Below are 16,935 nucleotides of genomic sequence, written 5' to 3'. Positions count from 1 at the left end.
CTGTTTGCGAGTTGGTACTCTCTTCTGGCGCGTGTTCCCGCTGCCTAGATTTCTTTTGTTCAAATTGTAGCTTCGCCTGGGTTTTATCCGTTTTTCCCATGATTGCGCCGACAGCTTGGCTTATCCCGATCGCCAACAAGAGATCGTACAGGACCTTCGCAGCGTTGCCTCCCAGTTGTAATGCCAGTCCTCCTCAGACAACCCCCAGAAAGCACTTTGCTGAGGTCATTCCCGGTGATACTTTACAGGCTGTTTCGACTGCATTTAGGAGCGAGCGCCTTCAAATTGCTATACGGTCTTCCGGTGTTCCCAGCTAGGCCTGGTGGCCCCCTAGCGTGATGTCAGTGCACTCTACAGAGCTGACCTCAAGGAGTAGTAGTGACCGGACGTCTATAGGTCCCTAGATACAGAGGGAGCCCAACCTATCCCGCTGCTTTCGTGTAAAGTTGCAAGTCTCTCTCTGGTGCTATGAAGCAATGCACACGTACACTCCAATGGCTCAGTTCAGTACAATATTACAGACGCAGTCTGCCAATGTGCCTTGACAGTGACAGAACTATTCCTTGACCACCAGGTGTTGCTAGCTCTTTTGGTTTGGAAGACGTCGCAGGTTCAGTTCTGGTGTCTCTCCATCCAGTTGTCACACCTGACGTGGGAGTCCGGCACAGGCCACAGCGCAAACTCCGCTGCAACGCGGTAATATCCGCCTGCTCCGCCTTCCACCAGCAGCCTCAGTTGATCCCAGTGTCCGGTTCTCACTGTACTTCCCTTTGTGCGCAGTGAGAAGCGCATCTACGCCCTGTCCGAAAGGGAGGGGGGACAGGAGGGAGCAACTTGCCACTTCCCTGCACTGGGACGAGCTAGGATTTCCCTCAGCGCCTCCTGGTTTATATGCCTGGGACCATTGCGATGTCAGCGCTCCTCACCCCTGTTCACCTCAGCTCTCGATCTGTTATGTGGGCGGAAGCCCCAACCGGGCGAACTGCTTGCGCTCAGATTCCCACTTTTTCACGCCACTTACTGGCGTTCATCAACCTGGCAGCTGCCCTGCAGGAACAAACTGTCTGTCCGACGGCGAGTGGTTGCTTAACCGCCGGAGGCCCAACAGCATCAATTCAGCCGCACGTCGTTGGCGGGCACTCCGGACGGGCTCCGCTCATCCTCCCCGCTGCGTTATCAGGCTCCAGGGAGTCGGCAAGCTCCCACGGGCAGGAGTGTAGTGCAACCCTCACCGTCGATCCGCTAGAGACGGGCCACACGCTGGATGTCCTTGTCTTTGGCTGCTTACGGTTGCAGTTCCTGCAACGTAACCTCGGCGCACTGAGTTCGAGGTCAGGCCTTCACGCCGATGATCTGTATCAGGCGATCCACTCGTCTCCGGAGCCCCTGGTCAGACCTACACAGAGGTCAAGCGTTCCGATTCGACAATTGGCTGGGGTTAGAGCAATTAAGCTGAACTGATGTAGGATAATTTGCAAATATTACAGCGGCTGGCCGGAGCTCCCGAGCTACGCAGCCATTATGAGCTTAGGCAAGCTCCGCCCCCACCCCCTCCACCTTACCTTTTTCTTTTGTAGGAATGCCTTCGGTGTGTCAGACTGATTTTTCAGTTGTTAAAATAAAGGTGCCATCTCCCAAGAAATAAGCAACACAGTGCACGATTGATCCTCAACAACCCAAGGTACTCATATGAAAGTCTTCCAGTTTATACAGTGGCTCCGCAACCTCCCCTTCAAACATTTATGGTAAAGTACTGGGAGGATAGCGTAAGTTAGTGGGGCTTGTTGCTTTGCAGATCGGCCCGCAGCATACACTAGGGTTACACAAAAAACACGCTCTACTATTGATTATACTTTTACAGATTACGACCTTTTCCCGTACATCGCAAATTTTCAGATAAAAGATAGGGCGGAAAGTGACCACCAACCACAATCTTTTTCGTTATTAATATCTTTCATAACCTCAGAAAAAGCAAAGGCGCTATCATCTTTAACACAACGCTATAATTTAAAACGCCTCCGCTGGAATAAGAACAACATCGAGGCCATTGTAAGTACTTACACCAGTCTTTTGGAAAAATCCAATCCCGAAACTCTAACCATAAAAGCTTGGGAGTCTTTTATTTAAGAAATTAATAATACATTTTCAAAAAATGCCCATGCCCGCAAAGCTGGAAATTCAAAAGGGGCTGTCTGGTTCAACAATAATCTGAGGAAATAAAAACAACAACTAAATAAATACCTCAGACAATTACGATCTCGGGGACCCGATTGCCACCAGGAAGTTCTGCTGTTAATCTCAAAAACTAGAAAACAGCTAAAAAATGACATAAAACTCACAAACAAAGAGCACCAAGGACATATTTGGGCCAAACTTCATTACGCTTGCAAATTGGGGGATTCCAGGCTTTTCTGGGAACAAATTAACCAACTAACCAATGGCCGGAATCGACATCATCATTCGGATATACTGGAGGCCACATGGAGAGCTTACATTGAACTCCTATACAATGGAGCTGCACCTCAATTGGCTCCAAACTGCGAATCACTAACAGTGAAGGAGGCGGGAGGCCGAGATAGTTATTGGTATCAAGAACCTCGAATCCCTTGAGGATTTAGTGCTGTTCCCTGAAATTCAAGTGCTAAAAATTATAAAGAACTTAAAATCTGAGGGAGCCCCAGGTCCGAACGCACTACCAAATGCCCCATTTCGGCATGACCCCGCATTCTGGTCCCAAGTTCTGACTCCTCTTTTTTCCAAAGTCACAGCAGATTGTTTAATCCCTGAGTCCTGGAGAGGAAGTATCCTTAATCCAATCTATAAGTCGGGTTCCCGTTCGGACCCCTCCAACTACAGATTGATTGCGTTGATAGACGTAGAGGCGAAAATTTACGCATCTAATCTCCTAGTAGAATTAGAGGCTTGGGTCAGTCTAAAAAACGTAATACCTCCCACGCAAACTGGATTTCGGGCGGGGATGGGTACCCTAACGAACATCTCTGCGGTCACCCTTTTAGCTAATCAAACCTTCGTAAAATCAAGGCCCCTGTATGCCTGCTTCGTGGACCTTAAAGCGGCTTTCGACAAAGTTCAGAGAGCCTCTCTGTGGGCTAAGATGCAGGCTTGGGGGTCCCGTCCAGACTCTTGGAGGCCATTATCAACCTGTATTCTCACACCTGGGTGCAAATTAAGAAAGGAGACGGGTCCAGTGTAACCGGAAAGATCCCAACATCAAATGGGCCAAAATAAAGTTGTGTATTAGCACCTTGCTTGTTCAACATTTATACGTCAGATCTTGACAAGTGCCTTCAGTCAATTCCAGCTGACGCCCCAAAACTGGGCAAAATACCAACGCATGCCTTCAGTACGCAGATGACATAGTGTTGCTAGCACAAACTCCAGCCGGCCTGCAGAAACTGATCACGGGACTAGGAGCCTACACCACCTTAAACCAACTTACGATCAACCATCAAAAGACCAAAGTCATTGGGCAAACAACCATTAGCCTGCGTTACCTCTTATAAATATCTAGGCTCCTTGCTAGACAGCAAGCTTAACTTTAAACAACACATGGAACAAGGATGTATAAAAGCAAAACAACTGTTGTTCGCCTTCAAAGTTCTGAAAAAAAAGCTCATAGGTTGGTCGACCGGTCACCTGCTACAAGTGATAACCGCAAAATTTCTACCCTCCATCGCGTATGGCTTAGAAATCCTGAACACTAAAGATGCCACTACCTTAAATACAGCACAATCCATATTTTTCAAAAGATTGTTTTCAATACCGTTACACATCTCACAAGACCAAATCCGTTTAGAATTTGGATTAAAAAAACAGATCATGGCCAGACAAGGTGCCTTAGTGAAGTACTACTGGAGGATGAAGGAGGCAGAAGATAATACTCTAGCCCACCGTTGTTGGGTTGAGCGTGAAAATCAAGCTCGACAAGCTAACTCGACGACGACAATCCTGCAGGAATCCTTGTCGGCGTTACAGCTAGAGGAGGTCTGGTCAATACCAGTAATGTATTCTGGATTCAAAAACGCGGTGAACACCGCAATTAAGAGGAACTCCCTACTAACTGATAAAAATACTTTTTCAAAAAAATACCACGCCTGGGCCGTGATACAGACCTATCAGAGGCTAAAACCGCAACGGTATTTGATTGAACATATTTCTTATCATAAAAAGCATAACTTGATGTTGCTGCGACTGGGATCATTCCCCTCAAAGGATCTAACCCCGCAATGGAAATTCGTATGGCCATCGAAGGAATGTCGCCTTTGTGGTCAAGGGGAGAAGTCATTACTACATTTATTGTGTATATGCCCTTTTTTATTGAAAACACGCAAATCCATTCTTCGGGAGATTTTAAGGAATGAACAGATCAGAACATGTAGAGCTGCGGTCATTAGGTGTCTTGGAGGGCTCTCGACTCCTCTCTCCTGTAGCACCATAAAATTCTGGAAAACAGCAGCAAAAGAACTGGACAAAATTGCTTCAAGCCAAGTAGCTATCATACAACCCGCTGGCTGACCTTTTAACAATGATCATGATCTTTTAAGGTTTTCTTTTTGATTAATGTTTTTTTTTTTTTTTTTTTAAAAGGTTTTACACATATGCTTATTTAATGTTAAGAATCAGTATTTCATGATGGTTTGCCATCCTTTTACGATTTTTAAAGAATCAATAAAAGTATTTTTTGACTTGACTTGTCGCTTTAGTTTTGTTGTCTCAGTGCCTGGTTGTAGTTAAGCAGTTCCACCCTGAATGGAAATGCAAATGCTTAGAAATCTGTGAGGCAATGAAGTCTTACTTTAACAATTGCACAATTTGGCAGTTGCTCGTCTGAGTGACAAGTTTCGGTGTAATTATGAAGTCATATAGTCGCACACCTATTCTTAGCTGCTTCGACGATTCTTCAAGCAACAGCATGCTAGTTCTAACTATCTTCGTTGCATACAAGCATGTTACTCTTTCGAGAAATTATTTCTCCCAGGGATGCTTCTCTTTTGAGACAAAGGAACACCGTTGTGGTCAATAAAAAGGCTTGAAACCCTTATAAATGGCAGAATTTAAATTAGTCAGTCAGAATTTTGGATAAAGCTTGCCCAAATCACTCTACAACGTAACATAATTAGTTTGTAAGTAATCGGCAGCAGACGACCCTTAGTACAAAAAACAACTATTTTTCTTTTAAATCATGAGATAGCTCTCAAGTGTTAGCTTATTACTTTAAAGAAACACAAAAGGCAGACAAGGACACTATTGTTGACATTAAAGCCATTGTTAAATTCTCGTTTGGAATGCATGCTTTATTAAAACATTAATTATAAGTGCTATAAGAAGTTTGAGTTTCCGAATGCAAATATCCCAAGCTGAACTTTGTAGCCAGAATATAAATAGAATATATACTGCATTTATCCTAATAATCCTATTCAGTCAAATTAACACTTTGTGCGCAGCCACGTTGCTTTGGTTTCGTTTAGTGTGCTTAAAATGAATGCAAAAATTAGTGTTGAGTGCAGAAAAGACTGGGCTTATTTGCAGTTGTGAACTGGCTCCAAAGTCTTTAGTGTGCAAATCTTTAAGCTGAAATTTAGCACGTGCATTTTATATTCACTGTCAAAGAAGCATGAAATACTGCTAATACCGTCACTGATTGATATCCCGATATTCAATCAGTTACATACTAATGTACTTAATGTGGTTAATGTACTAGGTAATGTACTTTTTAGTTTATGTTGAAAGTCAAGAATGTATGTGCCTGTTGTGAAAATAATTGGCATGCAAACTTTACAGACCGGATTGGTTCTTACTGTACCGTTTTATCTGCAGTTTAAGCTATATTATACCAATGATTTATGATTGATTTATTTTCCCGAGGTCAACTGTTGAATCCACATACGCAGCTTCCATTATTGTCCTTGCATGGCATGTGTTTGCAAATCTTGGCAGACTTGTAGAGACAGAAAATGCAGGGAAGAAACGAATTTACAGTTTGAAATGACAATTACATTGTCATTTTCATTGTGAACACTTTTAGGTTCTATATTGGCTGTGATCTGTGTACTAACTGGTATCACGGAGACTGTGTTGGCATCACAGAAAAGGAAGCTAAGAAACTGGATGTGTACATCTGTAATGATTGTAAGCGGGCACAAGAGGGCAGCAATGAGGAATTATACTGTATCTGCAGAACACCTTATGATGAGTCACAGTGAGTTCTGTTAAGAGCATCTTATTTAATGTATAGGTAGCATATTGCTCTGACGTCAGTTATTTAAGACGTTTTTTCTGCATATGTAATTACTGGTGTTTTATATATACATATATTTTTCACCTTTATTTTCTTCCATTTCCCATTCCACGTTTCGACCAAGCCAAAAGCATGTAGTTTGGTGTGAATGAACACAACCCATCTAGAGACGTTATGAGCATCTCTGATGTCACTTAGTTCTCTGTTAGGCAATCAGTGAATCTCACATTTCTTGCCCTCAAAACTGACATCGCTGATCAGTAATGATTTTGGATAGATTTTCAAAACGCATCACTTAACTGTTCTTTTATAGTATAAATTAATGTTGTGTACTAAATAGCAAACTGTAGCAGAAGAAGTATGTGGCCAATAAAACCATTAATTGCTCTGTTGCTGGCCATACAGTTCTTAGTTGAGATCTTTAGATTGAATGCAAGATTTGCCCCTGACTACATTGCCATCTAGATGTCTCATCTGGGGCAATCCGATACAATATGGCTGTTTGGGAACACATCCTGATTGAATAGCACCTTGTGACTAAAACAACCACCCGTCAGCAGTCTGATCAGGGAGGTCAAGAAAAGCAAGTGTGTGAAAGCTGGCACCTTCTCATTCCTTGTATGTGTATTTCCTGTGCACACTTGGACATGTTCGAAGTGCTGTCACGAGAATCATGCACTGATGCTGTAGGTGCTAGAACTGATCCTCTGATGCTGGAGAATTGCATTCAGATCAGTCTGCGCAAAAGAACTAACATAAAAGCCAGAGGAAACAAAAGGCAAACGAGAAAATGTATAAACAAGTACATTCTTTAAATAGTTATTATTGTTGCTATATTCAATTGATAATCAATTGATTGAGGTATTCTGTAAAACACTGGAGCCTTATTTTTTATCGCAAGAAATGTTACCTGCATTAAAACTTCCATTCAAACAAACTAAGGTTTTGACATAAATTGGTCAGCGTGGGTAAGTCTGAGCATTAACAGATCATTGCCTGAAGCAAAGTATTTGCTGAGGTTTGCATGCATCATAACCAGTGTATTACACACACCACCTATTTGTTAATGCTTATTTTTATATTTTGTCTTTGTTTAAACTATTCTGTGTTATGCAAAAATATTGTGGTTGGAAAATAGTATCTACCTTAACCACTATAAAGCAAATTATATCAGTTACTGTCACTAAGCATTTTAAGTTTGTGTTTTATATGTTGTATTTTCTATGTGAAGAGTAAAATATTCATAATCCAACTCAATATTATAAAACCTAGCTCTGTTATTTTGCATGTGATGTTTGTCACATTGTGTGTGATTAACATTTCACATTTTGAACCTTACAGATTTTACATTGGCTGTGATAGATGTCAGAACTGGTATCATGGGCGCTGTGTAGGTATTTTGCAAAGTGAGGCAGATCAAATTGATGAATACGTCTGTCCTCAGTGCCAGTCTACAGAGGATGCAATGACCATGTTCAGTCCACTCACTGAAAAGGATTATGAGGGACTCAAGAGAGTTCTCCGCTCTTTACAGGTGAAGATTTACTGATGGTTCTAATGTTACTTCGAGAACAGATATTGTGTCACTGTGTATCTGGTGATTTTATCTTAACATCAATTTGTTCTGTGTTTATGCCTGAGCCATCCCCCAGTGACAATAATGATAATGCAGCCCTTGTATTTTTCCACCCAAACATGTCATTTACAGCACTTAAACCACCTTAAAGTGCAATATTTAATGATTTTATAAAAAAATTGTCACAGAAAAAGCAATAAATCATATTAGCTTTTTTGCCTATTTTGTGGTCAGTACTGATGTAGACAGCAAGAAAGTTTGGAAAGACAAGTGTTGGCAGCCAGAGCTGCTTTACCCAATACCAGTTTTGCAGAATTAATGTTGTGTGCGGTAGGCATGATTTAGGTGGTTGCAGCAATGCATTGATAGTTGTATATTAGCATAGATGCCAGATGATAGTGCTTGAGGTTAGAGTTGGCGTTACAGGAATGACCATGTGAATGGGTAAAGTAAAAATTGTTATGAGCAGCAACGGCAGTGTGTGCAGAAATTTGAGTTACTCCAGAGGCAGTGTGAGAACAGCAACACTGGAGAAAGCTGCAGAGGCGAACAGATTATAGAATGTCAGAGTATTGTAACAGTAACTACACTTATTATTTTTAATAATTGTATTTTTATGAACTGATTCTTCACACTTTCTGTAAGGCGCATTCAACAGTGAGCCAAACAAGGACTACTTTTGTTATATTGGTTTGCATAAACTTTTTTGAGGTATCATGTCGCCTCCAAAGTCATCCGGCTTCAGGTCCTGACTTTCTTGTTGATGCCAGATGTCTGACTGATACACAGTGTACACGATGTCTTGTTTTTGATGTGCCTTGACGAAGTTCAGGGTTGTAGAAGAGAGACTAAGACAAAGCTCATTAGGGCTTCATATGAGTTAGTCAAGATCTCCCTCTAGGTCATGGGGTCAGGCGGCACTAGCTCAGGTTATAGGATCCTTCCCCCAGGGGGAGGCTTCTTCTTTCAAGCACAGGAGGGTGTAAGAAGGCCAAAGAGCCGTCATCTTCCTGTTCAGAGACTATCCCTACTTTGCAACTTGTGTAGCAGGTACATTTTCCTCCTAAGGAAGCCTTCAGCTAACAGCTGAAGGATTTCAGGAAGGCTATATGCAGCTATCCGCTTAGTAGTATGCCTTCAAGAACCTCTGTGGTGGATCCATTGCTGCCAGCGCAGTTTGATGCCTCTGGTCCAGTTCATCCCCTACTTGAACCGTGCTGGATGCTGGTTTTGACTGTGTCCTCAGCACCGGTCTTAGAGTTGCATTGATTCTGTCAACTAAGCCTAGTTTGAAGACTGCTAGTCAGAAGACTGTTTTCTACTTAAGGAAATTGGAATCCTCCGACATCCCAAAGTCCAGGGAGAATTATTTTAATAGGAGGGAAGACTTAGTTCTGATTTAGACCACTTGTTTTTTCTTAATACACCCTCTCAGGATAAGGGTAGTTGGGGTGCTGAGGCTAATATGCTTCCTACGGATTACAGACACATTTGTCAGTGTTGATGATTGTACACAATACCTCTGGGATGGAATCCTCACCAAAGGCCGAGTTTATGCCTGCTGATGTTCCATTGATTTTCAAGAAGGCTCAATATTCTGCAGTGATACAAAAGGCTACAGAAACACTAGATGTCTCGCATCACATAAAGCATCCAAAAATGTTTCTATTTGTGGAGATTTTGGAGCATAAGCATTTGTTTGAGGCAGTGCTTTCATTTAATGAAACATTAATGGATCAGCTGAAGGAGGCTTGGTGGTAGCCTCAATCAGTATCCACAGTAGGGAGATCTATTGCATGAAAATATAGGCCACGAATACTTCATTTCAGTTTTTTTCACTGGAAACCAGATAACATGGTAGCGCAGATATCTTCTGCTTCCATGAATAAACAGAGCGTTCCCAGCGATTCCTCCTGACATGGCATCTAAGCTCCAAGGCACTCTGGGCAAGAAGATCTTCTGACTGCAAATTCCTCACATTAGAATATCCTCCTAGGTGCCAGTGTGGATCGGGAGAGTGTTTTTTTTAGTAGTTCTCCTGTACACCGCTAAGTGGCATTGTGCAGCTCCATGCTAGCTCCATAACCCTCAGAAAGTGACACTGCAGAGCTGTACATATGCACCACCCCTGTACGTTCCGTTCTTAATGCGCCTTCCAGTGGATCCAGAGCTTCACTCCCAATTGTCAGTTTTTCAATGACTCCATACCAATGTCAGATCTCAAACCAAAGTCTTCTTGAGCTCGACCTAGGTTGCGCTATGAGATTACAAAAATGCAACCTGTTTTCGTGCACCCAAAGTATAACACTGTGCCTCTTTCGCATTGCAGCTATAAGCAAAGGTTCCATTATCTTTTTGGTCCTGACTGTGATTCTGTACCTGATGGTGGAACACCCCATATTATTGATGATGGTGAGGAAGATGGCTTGGTTCCCCCTCATTACACAGATGATGACTCGTACCTTGATTTATAAAAAGCCAGTGGGCTTGGTATCTCTCCTTCTGGGCCACCAATGAAAGACAGTGTCTCTATTAAAGTCGTGGTTCATTAAGTGGGTGAGGTACTAGAATTACTGCTGCCATCCATTGACATTAAAACAATTGTTGTGATGAAAATTCTGCAGCTTGGGTCGGCAACATACGAGCCTTCCATGTAATGATTCCCTCACAGATACTCAGGTGACTACCTGATTGAAACCATCCTCTTATCTGCCTGTTAGGTAGCAGATGGCCAGGTATCATAGACCAGCGCTGATGATCCATACGTGTCTATAAGCACCCTACTCCAGAGAGTCTTGTCCTACAGGCCTCAACCAGTAACCTGAACCCAAACTCCTTTCCAACCAGTATTCGTGATAGAAAATCCGAACGGGTTGATGCCTTTTGCAAGCATATGTTTCCCTGTGCCGGCTTGTCCAATCCATAAACGCAGTCTGTCTGTTGGGCTGATACACACATGCCCTTTGGGACATCGCCACTACAATCTGGCCATCAGTCCTGGAGGATTGGAGGATTCCCTGGCTTAGACAATAAATGACAGACAGGATGCAGCAAAGTATGTTATCTGTGCTAGTATGGGTACCACAGACTACATTTGCAGGATGGTCTGTACTAATGTTGTTCTTTGTAGCTGTGCCTGGATGAGGTCCACCAAATTCTCCAGCAACATGCAGGCTTTACTAATGGACATGCCCCTTACAGGGGCTCTCTTCTTCGGAGAGAAGCCAGATTCTGCTTTGAAACAGTTAAGACAGCATAGTTAAAGATCAATCTTTAGGGTTGTTGACCCCTGCCAAATATTTTCCTCCCCCAATTCAGGAAATTTAGGGTCTATTCCAGAGGTTGGACAAATTGCCAAAGAAAGCCTTCTTGGCTGGTGATGCAGCAGACTTTCCAGTCGTTTTGCGCTACAAACTCTGATCCGGCTGCAATGCTCGGACCAGCAGTGACACCGGTCCTTCTCCTGCTACGTCGTCTGTAAGGAAATGCCTTTTTTGTAGGGTCATCCCAAAGTGTTTCAACTAATGCGGCTGGTTTTTCAACTTCATGCACTACTAACCAGTCCTCTGTGCCAGTGCCCTGACCCTAAACTGTATGTTGAATTGGCTGTACCCAATTGGAAATGGTTAACTTATCTGTAAGTCCCTAGTAAATGGTACCCTGGTATCCAGGACATTTGAGTTTGAGGGGTTCCCAAAGCCCTGCACCACTGATTGTGCCACCCTGGAGGATCCCCAAGCATAACAAGTCTCCCACTCCACCACTGAAGGCAGGTAGAGCAGTTGTGCACTGCTAGACCGACTTTTAACCTCTTTGCTGCGGTGCAAATTCTGCCGCAGTGCTGGACATTCCATTCCTGGGCGTGGTCATGACGTCTCCCGGCCGTCGTCCGCACACGCCCATCGTGACTCATGACGGCCAGGAGACGTCATGAGCATGGAAGAGGTTAAAGAAATGGCAAAGCCACCACTACCCCATGACATATGTGTAAGTCACCCCTCTGGCAGGCCTACCAGACCCTAAAGGCAAGGTGCAACATATGACCCCCGTTTGACATGTACTTTCTGATGCCCTGGCAGTAAATCATGCACAACTGCAGTTTTTCCTGTGGAAAGACTTGGTCGCACAATTGGCGAGTACAGAGTTACACTCTGACCCCCTCAGCTGTGCTAACTTCTGAACAGTGCGACCAAAGTAGGAACTCCGAGGTATCAAACAATTTGTTACATTAATCTTGACTTGTATCTCAAGTCGAAAATTAATGTAACTTGTTGCAGTGTGCCTCTTTATCAAAGCTGTCACTTTGTTGCCTTTAAAACTCCTGCGCCTTCCTGGTCACACATGGAGCCTCCTGCCTGAGACGGCTTTCTGCCCTCCTGGAAAGATATGCTAATGACTCTCAGGAAGGAGAACCAAGAGGGATTGCAGGTCAGGGAGGTGTTACCATCCCTCCTGCTGGAAGCCACTTGGGTATTCGTCCCAAAAGGCAGGCTTCAAAGTTGAAGCCGCCTTTTAAGGGCAGATGTGTAACACCAGGGTGGAGACGTGCCCCCATTGTTTAGGTAGAATCCGTCTGTCGAAGTCATCCTACAAGAAGAGGGGGAGTCTTCACTCGAGGCCTGGCTTTGCTGTTGAGCCTGCGTCTGGGCTGTCTCTGCGCCTCATTGAGTTTCCCAGAGCCGGAGCGACCACAGCCCAAACTCTGAGAGTTTGATTAGGACATGCACCTCGTATTTAGCCGGCTCCTTCTCGATGGTGCGCCTTCGGACCCCTCAGATTCAGGAGCGGTCCCCTACTGGTTCACCGACGCCGAGAACGCCCTCGGCGCCAGTCGGGTCCCTTGGATCCACAGATGGACCCGGACCGGCGCTGGTCGTACCACCTGGACCTTCCCAAATGCTGGTCCCCACACGGAGCTGGAGAGGCATCGTCCAACGACGACTTGGGTGCCGACTGGAGCCATTCCCTCCAGGCCAGAGCCTGAGCCCTATTCATATGGGTTTGGACTTGTTGAAGCTTAGAAGGGCCACTAGATCCTGAAGAAAACTAGCCCTCAGACCCCGAAGAAAACCAGCCCCTAGAACACAACATGGACTTGTGTGAGGAATTGTGGGCTGGCATTGGACTGCACAACTCTTCAGATACTGGCTTGGTCTCTCCTCCTACCATGGCTACAGAGAAGGGTGCCGCATTTGCTATGGTCATGAGGAGGGCGGTTGAGGTGCTCGACCTTCAGTTGCCCTCTATGGCTGTCAAGACTAAACGTCTTGACTGAAGTTATTCAACCAGGAGTCACCCTTTCAGAACCACTTCTCCCATTTAATGAAGCCCTTACGGACGTCCTGCTGGTGGCCTGTTCCAAGCCCTGCATGAGGGCTCCTACGGGCAGGACAATTGCCCACCACCATTGCCCTGCCCCTGGGAGACCCCTCTTTCCTCACCCACACCCTACCCCGGAGAGCTTGGTGGTCCAAGTCTCCACTTCCCATGTAAATCCTGGTGCATTCCCTCCCCCCTCCCCCACCTCGATAGGGAATCCAAGAGGCTGGACAACTTGGGAAAGAAAATGTTTTCTTCTGCCAGCCTGGCTTTGCAGTCTGTGAATACTGCATGCCTTTTAGGACATTGCTCCCATTCCCTTTGGGATTTGGTTGTGCAGATGCTGCCCATGGTTCCGGTGGAGTCCTGGGACATACTCTGCTGGGCTGTGGCTGATGAGAGAGTTGCAGCTAAGTTCACAATCAGGTGTAGGCTGGACACGAAGGACTCGCTGGGTAGAGCGGTTTTGTTGGTGGCCTTACGATGTCATGCCTGGCTGAGAACAGCTGGCTTTTCAGAGGATTTCCAAGCTTCTCTTATGGAAATGCCCTTTGATGGCTCCAGTCTCTTCGGGGACAAGGCAAACTCAGCGCTGGATTGCTTCAAGGACAACAGGGCTACGGCCAGGTTCATGGGCCTTTCCATGGCTCCCCATTAACCTCAGACCGCCGTTTGCTCCTTTCGTGGCCACGGAAGGTGGGAACAGCTACATCTTTAGCCACACAGTCATCCATGTCCCACAAGCATCCCAGCCTCTACGTAGCCTAGGACACCGTGCCCATTGACCCTGAGGGTCAGGCAGCCATAGGTCGGCCCAGTCCACGCCTCCCATCACCAAACAGCCGTAGCCTCCAAGCCTCTTTTGTGTGCCCTTCGACCATCACGAGCAACCATTGAGTGGCAGGATATGCCATCACCTGCACCACCGGAGGTCGATAACCTCAGACAGCTGAGTTCTCCAGATTGTCCTAAGGGGCTATTTCCTCCCATTTGTGGCTGCGACTCCTTCCATACGATCTACTTACAACAGACTAACAGAAGACCATCTATCCTTGCTACGCTAAGAAGTAGTGCTCTCTTGACCAAGGGAGCCATAGAGTGGGTGCCCGCATCAGAAGTTAGGTCCTGGTGCTTTCTGGTGCCCAAAAAAGATGGAGACCTTTGTCCTATCCTAGACTTACGCCCTCTTAATTCCTTCTTGAAAAAGTAGAAATTCAAAATGCTCATGCTCAGGTCTTGTCTGCCCTGGACAAGATGGTCGCGTTGGGCTTGCATGCTGCATATTTCCACATCCCCATCCTGCCTTCCCACAGACGTTACCTGTGGTTCATGGTAGGCCACGAACACTTTCAATTTGCAGTGCTAGTCTTTTTCCTTACCAGCACCCCTCGGGTGTTACCGAAGGTGATGGCGGTGGTTGCTGCTCATCTGCGGAGATCAGGGGTGCCAGTCTTGCCTTGTCTCGACAACTGGCTGTTGAAAGCTGGTTCGTCCCAGGCTGCCGTCTCCCACCTCCAGACTACAGCAGACCTCCTGCACTTTCTCGGGTTCACTATCAACGTGCCGAAATCACACCTATCCCTTCTAAGGAAATCTCCCCTTCATCAGAGCTGTTTTGCACATAGTACAGTTTCGGGCTTAACCTCCCGAACGGTGAGTCCAGGTTGTTCAGGAAATGATACCAATGTTTCTGCCTCTCTCCTGGGTTTTGGTGAGACTGACTATGAGGCTGCTGGGCCTCATGGTCTCCTGCATCGTGCTTGTGACACATGCCCATTAGTGTATGCAAGGTCTGCAGTGCGACCTGAAGCTCCAGTGGGCGCAGCATCAGGGGAATCTCTCCGACATGGTCCAGATCTCGGAGGGCACTACTAAAGGTATGTGGTGGTGGTTAACGAACCACGATTTGATCAGCCTCAGACCCCTCTCCCTTCCCCAACCAGATCTGACAGTAGTGACCGATGCATCACTCCTGGGATTGGGCGACCATCTGGTAGAAGTGGAGATCAGAGTCGACATCAACCTGTTTGAGCTATGAGCAATCTGACTGACTTCGAGAGTCTTTATACCCTCCATCAAAGGAAGGCTCGTACAAGTGTTCACGGACAACACTACCGCCATGTTGTACTGAAACAAACCGGGCGGGATGGGGTTGAGGACCCTTTCTCAAGAGGCCTCTGGACATGGCTTTGAACATCAGGGTATATCCCTGGTGGTTCAACACCTGACAGACTCACTGAACGCCAGGGCAGACAAACTCAGCCACCAATGCCTATCTGTTCATGAATGGCGTCTCACTCTGGAGATGTTGCATGTTCTGTTTCAGCAGTGGAGAGAGCTTTGTTTGGATATTTTCGCCACTGCCGAGAACGCACAATGTCAGCGGGTTTGCACGCTGGAGTTTCAGGGCGGCTCTCGCTTGGAGATGCTTTTCATCTCTAGTGGAGCTCAGGCCTCCTGTATGCCTTTCCACCCATACCACTCCTGCCCAGAGTTCTCAAGAAGATCAGGAATGACCGGCCCAAGTCATCCTTGTAGCACCAGACTGGGCTCGGAGAGTTTGATATCCTGAGCTGTTGTGGGTGGGCATCAGTTTTCCGGTCAGGCTGCCCCTTTATGAGGATCTTCTGTCGCAGCATTAAGGGAGGGTTCTCCATCGGAAGCTGTTAACGCTCCATCTTCATGTGTGGGAATTGAGCGGCAACTCTGACCGCTTTCAACCTTCTTCCCGAAGTCTGCAATGTTCTCTTGGTAGCCCAGCGTCCCTCCACCAAGATGGTATACTCCGGCCGTTGGAAAAATTTGTGGCATGGTGTGATAGGTTATAGATTGATCCTTTATCTGCCCCCCCTTTCTCAGGTCTTGTTTATCTTTGTATCAAACATCCTTTACCTTGCCCAGGAGGGCTCTGTATTGGGCACCTTAAAGGGTTACTTATCTGTCATTTTCACTTTACTGTGGCTGCCAGATCAACCTTCCTTCTTCAGCTCCTCTATTGTAAATGGGTTCCTTAAAGCACTTTTTCACCGACTCCATTTGTAATGTCTAAATGGGACCTTAATTTGGTTCTTACTTTTCTGATTTGTGCTCCTTTGAGCTGCTTCATACCTGCCCTCTTTGGCTTCTCACCATCAAGATGGCCTTCCTAGTGGCAATTACAACCAGTCCAGAGAGTCGGTGAACTGCAGTCACTGTCCTCTCAGCCTCCATATGTGTCTTTCTTCCCGACAAGCTGGTCCTTGGGACTCTAGCATCCATCTTGGCAATTGGTTCCCCATTCCACGTAGGTCAGTCCAACCCTTTGCCTACCTATCTGAAAGAAACAGTTTGTTATAGATTCCTTACCTTAGAATTATCCCAGGCATCAGACTGGATCCGGAAAGTTTTGTCATCAGCAGTACCCCTGCGCGTCGGAAGGTGGCGTCGGTCGACTCCGCGTTCGGCGTCGTGGTCACCGGGGTGACATCGAGGTAGCTACATAGATGCCGCCCTCGCGCGCTGACGTCAATTCTTTCTTTTCCCGCGCCAGCTAGCGCAGATCCAGAGAGAGTGGTACCTCCAGTCACTTTTTGCCTGACTTTTTCTCAACTTTTGTCCGGCCTCTATATCTGTAAAGTAGACCCCATCACAACTTCAAAAGAAATGCAAAGCAAGTGCCAGACCCCAGGGCCTGCTTTTTCTAATGTCAGGTCGATATTAATCTAAGCAGCACGAAAGTCATAAGCAGCTACACCTTCCTCCACTGTTCCTACTTACAAGGAAAGTGAAAGCATGGATTCAG

The 16,935-nt window shown here is 45.8% G+C and overlaps 1 protein-coding gene across 5 annotated transcripts in view; it reads left to right on the top strand.

Annotated features, from left to right (window-relative positions):
• Positions 1-16,935, top strand: part of BPTF (bromodomain PHD finger transcription factor) — a 1,440,172-nt gene that overhangs the window by 1,296,884 nt on the left and 126,353 nt on the right. For 3 of the 5 annotated variants that reach the window (XM_085617259.1, XM_085617258.1, XM_085617260.1), the window contains exons 28-29: positions 6,047-6,220; positions 7,601-7,793. In XM_085617259.1, coding sequence (XP_085473385.1) covers positions 6,047-6,220; positions 7,601-7,793 — 367 coding nt within the window. The remainder of the gene's footprint in view (positions 1-6,046; positions 6,221-7,600; positions 7,794-16,935) is intronic. The other 2 variants (XM_085617261.1, XM_085617262.1) reach the window with 1 other exon arrangement.

This window comes from Triturus cristatus, chromosome 7, assembly GCF_964204655.1.
Source record: "Triturus cristatus chromosome 7, aTriCri1.1, whole genome shotgun sequence".
Classification (NCBI taxonomy): domain Eukaryota; kingdom Metazoa; phylum Chordata; class Amphibia; order Caudata; family Salamandridae; genus Triturus; species Triturus cristatus.
Note: the sequence above shows the minus strand (reverse complement) of the source record. Positions and strands in the feature narration are given on the sequence as shown.